Raw genomic sequence first — 4614 nt, forward strand, 5'->3', positions numbered from 1 at the left:
GATTCTCCATTTTTTCATACGACGCCGAGATCACGTCAAAAAAACTTGGTTGACATCAAACTTATCTTCGATGTATTGAGATATTTCTTTCTCTCTGCAACTTTCTTTGCAATAACTCAAGAAAAACAGCCCCTATCATCATCATATTTTGCACATGTTTAGTTCATGTCACGTACATTATTTCATAAAATAACAACTACTTGATCAGACACCATCTTGGGTATGTAAATTAGGGTCAAAGGTCATAAATGTTTTAACCTGTATCTTGGTGAATACATGTCCTATCTTTCCCATATTTTGCACACGCAAAGGCCATGTTACAAGAATCATTTCACAAAATAACCACTTTTTGCTCAGATGCCATCTTGGCTGTGCAAAGTTGGGTCAATGGTCAAATATACTTCATTCTGTATCTTCGTTATAGTGTATACCGAATTTGGTAACAAAGATAGCAGACCTGACTCTCTTTTCTAAATGAGAATCCAAATATCACACGTCCAATGTCTCTAAACACAGATGAAACCTATATGGTCATGCCTATTGCGATCAGGACTCGAATAATTGATTAAAAAAAAATCGGATCACCTAATTTGTCAGTCTTGACAAATTCCAAGTCTAGTTGATATCTGTTATCATTATCATTACACTGGTTCTCGGTATAGACACTGTGATTAAATTTAACAAGTTTTAAACAGAAAAAAATCGATCTGCTGTAAATGGTCAATAGAGGAAAAATGGATTCTGTCTCAGAAAAAAAAGGAAGAATCAGGGCCCCATTTCGTAAAAAGTTGATATGACAGCAACTCTTGCTGGAATGGCAATTGTCATGGTAACGACAAGAATCCAGCATCCTGATTCTCTGCTGCTATATATGGGAAGTTGCCATATCATCAAGAGTTGCTATCCTAACATCTTTTACGAAATGGGGCCCAATCAGTCATTCTCATCCCAAGTGAGGGTAAGATTCCAGTTGTTGCCATGACTACACTCTTGATGGTTCCTTGTCACTGGCTCCTTGTCTTCTCATTTGCTTATCTCCAGATCGACCTGAAGAGGATTAAGATCGCGTTTTTCGCCAAGTACGGGGAGACGCTCCACTCTTTCGTCGACGGCGACTGCAGTGGCGACTTCAAAAAGATGCTGCTCGCCATCCTCCACGGGGAGAATGACGAGGAATAAATTGGATGCGCACACGTCCGACGCGCTGCGCGTCCCAACCGCGCAACGTCACGCATGCGCATGAACCGAAATTCAGTCTTTTGATTATGATTGAATAAGTTACGTGTAATGTCGGAAAATAAGGTTAACGGTGCGTGTCCGTATGAAACATCACTAGTACAGGGTTGAATTTCATGATAGAGTAATCTTGCGACTTATCATCACCTAGAGTTTAGTCAGTCATAAAGGCCTTAAATGCACCGGTGTCTCGTAGTCAAAGAATTATGGTCTGTAGAATATCGGAACGTGTTCATCTTAAAGTCGGTATTTTGCGTATATGCCTTTCATCGCCGCTTGTTGAGAACTAGAAAATGAAATTCAAACGAGGTTTTCCTACCGCAATAATCAAAGTGACAATATTACATGTAACATCTGCAAAGAGTATAAGTTGTACAACTGAAAAAATGTAAACGTATGTATACAACAAGGTATCATCCTTTTCTATGAATTCGTCCATGATGGTATTGCAGATTGGGGGGGGGGGGGGGGGGGAGATAAACAGCTTTTTTCTTAAATGCTTACCAATGGTAAAGACCATCAAACGGAGCGGGTAACTCGGTATTAAGCGGTAAACCCGATACTCTGACGCATCCTAATCATTTAATAATACACTGTTGCCAAGCTTGTACACTTTCTTTAATACAGGCTGTTTGCATATTATGCGGTATACATAACGTTTTTTTATGCTATGTGCTTGTTTTTGTCACATATATACAAGAAGTACCAAAGGCGATATTTTGAACGTGGTAGCTAGAGTGTTTGACGTTGTAATTGCAATGTTTAAATTAATCTGAAACGATATTAAATGATGATATTTTAGCATAACAAAACATTGCGATGGGTGACTGACATTGAAGGTGGCATTAACCAAGATAAACTGTGTCGTTTATAGGCAAATAACGAGTTTAGTAATTGATCAGGAAGGACTAAGACTGAAACATTTCCACAGAATATTTGATATATATGAACAGAACAATTCCTAATTACTTGAAATTGCTTGACTTTGACGTTACCTTCCCAAAACTTGCCATTATCAAGAAGTCGGGATCAACAACCCTGGGGTAAAGCCAACAACCAGAACAATAATAAATTCGCCTTTCAGTTCATATATTTCTCAATAGTCGTATGAAATAGATGTATGCCATGAAGTGTTATGTTCTGTGTTATGTTTTGTTGGAAAAATAAGAATGAAATAAAAAGAATCGAAGCACTTGAATAAGACATGAAAGCCGAATAAATGAATGTCGTTTATCATAAATCGAAGCGCCCCCTTGTGTCGAGGATGCATGTTCACGTCCACAGTTACAATCATTTAGTTGTAGATCTTGAAATGAGGCTGCCGAGAAAAAAAAAAGCAACATGATAATACAGATTTAGAGAGATGGAAATATCAACACAGATATATTGCAAGACAGATTGGTAGATATCCAGATAGATATGAAGGGTTTGTTTGCAAAAACCGATAAGTCCATATTTGCCAAATGGAGATATTTGCGATTAAAGGTCAAGAAAAATAAAGAGAATGATAAGAAAATTTTTGCTTTTTTTGACCATAACTTCAAAAGTGTGCCTTTATAATAGTGACCAATATATCATTTAAAAGGTAATATTTTGTACTTTATGACAGAGACCGTACTTCAAAATCTTCAAAAATGGACTTATCGGTTTTTGCAAACAAACTGTTCATATGTAGATGGATAGAAAGAAAATAAGAAAGAAAGAAAAAAAAATAATGGGGTGGCTGCAATAGAGTTCATGCTGAAAGCGTGGGATTGCTATATGGATGGTATCTGTCTGTGTATGTATGCACGTGCATAACTTAGGGAATAGCATTATTTTGTTGTTTTATCCGATACAGCTTATATAAAGAGAAAGAGAGAGAGAGAGAAAAAAACCCCTAAACACTGACAATGATCAAACCTGATATTGGTTTTTTACATGAAAGTGATGACGGTACAAACTTATTTGACATTCCATCTGATCTTGTTGCCACAATCTTTCTATTTCATTTAACCAATTCATGGAAAACAAAAACAAAAACAAGACAACACAAAAACAAATACACAACATTGAATAAACTGGAATTTTCGTCAAGGTTGTGATTGCAGTCCCTATAAGATAAGTACTAACTCAAGTTGAATAAATCTTTATGACTTGTGTCAAAGCAAGTTAAAGTATTGCGCCAGTATCACCGATCATTAAACTTTATTCATAAGAACATGAACAGTCTTTCACCGTACGAGTACCATGTATAAGCTTAAAGTAACAGTTACAAAGCAAGCAAAGTAATTTCGATAACTCCTGTACATACTGAATGCCGTTATAAAAATAATCATGAAGTTAGGTGAATGAGGAAACTGAGAACTAATAGCAGTAGTAAGGTAATGCGAAGGGGAAGAATTTGAGAGAGAGAGAGAGAGAGAGAGAGAGAGAGAGAGAGATGAGAGACACGTGAACGCGGACAAAAGGACATAAATTATAATCTTACATTTATACAATAATGGGTTATATTCATTATTCCAAATGTTCGTTAATCCGAGAATAAAACATAGTTCGTAAATCCGAAACACAAGAATTCGTTAATGGGCTCTACCTAGATGTTCCTTAATAAAAAAAAAAAAAAATGAAAATGGGTTCGTTAATCCGAACATTTGTGGCTTTATTCCGAAGGTTTGTAATTTCGAAGGTTCGTAATTCTGAAAAGGATTTAATGTTCATTATTCCAAGGGTTCGTTATTCCAAAGGTTCCGAAAATGAAAAAGAAGATGCGTACTAATAAACCTTCGGACTTACAAAACTTATCTCGTTTCTGACTAACGAACCTTCGGAAAATATACTTTCGGAATAACGAACTGTAACCATAATATTCATTGATTACAAATTGAATAAGAGAGAAAACCCAGAGATTCATACATCGTCTGCAAGTGTATGATATACAGGGAGAATAGAGTGGTGTTAATTACTGAAAGAATCAATACAATATTATTCAGTCGTTATATATTATCGTTGGTGGTTATTACGCCAGCCGAAGTTTGTCTTTATTTGGTCTTCCAAAAATAAAAGAAATTGATAGAAAGGAAATCTTGAACTGAATGATTTAAACCTCACACTATGCAATGATTTTCATTTTGCATCAACTCCTTCCTCTACTGACATAAAACATCGTATGAAAAAGATGAACATGGTCTGGTCAGGATCGACAAATAAGAACCGACGTGGTCTCCAGACTGCAGCTATACACCAAGATGTTACTAAATCCCTCTTCACCATCAATCAATAACTTCACAAGACGATCGATAAATTTGCATATAACCGAACTGGAAACGCAAAAGAAGACGGCGGTCCGAATCTATAACAGACTCTTGTGACGTCGATAAGCGAAGATCGATTAAGAGG

At 36.4% G+C, this 4614-nt stretch overlaps 1 protein-coding gene across 1 annotated transcript in view; it reads left to right on the top strand.

Moving 5' to 3' along the window:
• The window catches only part of LOC139736819 (annexin A13-like), a 28109-nt gene extending 26414 nt beyond the window's left edge, over window positions 1-1695 (top strand). Inside the window, exon 13 of the mRNA XM_071647481.1 lies at window positions 1042-1695. Coding sequence (XP_071503582.1) covers window positions 1042-1179 — 138 coding nt within the window. The 3' untranslated portion in view covers window positions 1180-1695. The remainder of the gene's footprint in view (window positions 1-1041) is intronic.
• Window positions 1696-4614: the final 2919 nt, after the last annotated feature.

Source organism: Diadema antillarum, unplaced genomic scaffold (genome assembly GCF_040938485.1).
Source record: "Diadema antillarum isolate AM-2024a unplaced genomic scaffold, OU_Dant_1.0 seq00000663_RagTag, whole genome shotgun sequence".
Taxonomy (NCBI): Eukaryota; Metazoa; Echinodermata; class Echinoidea; order Diadematoida; family Diadematidae; genus Diadema; species Diadema antillarum.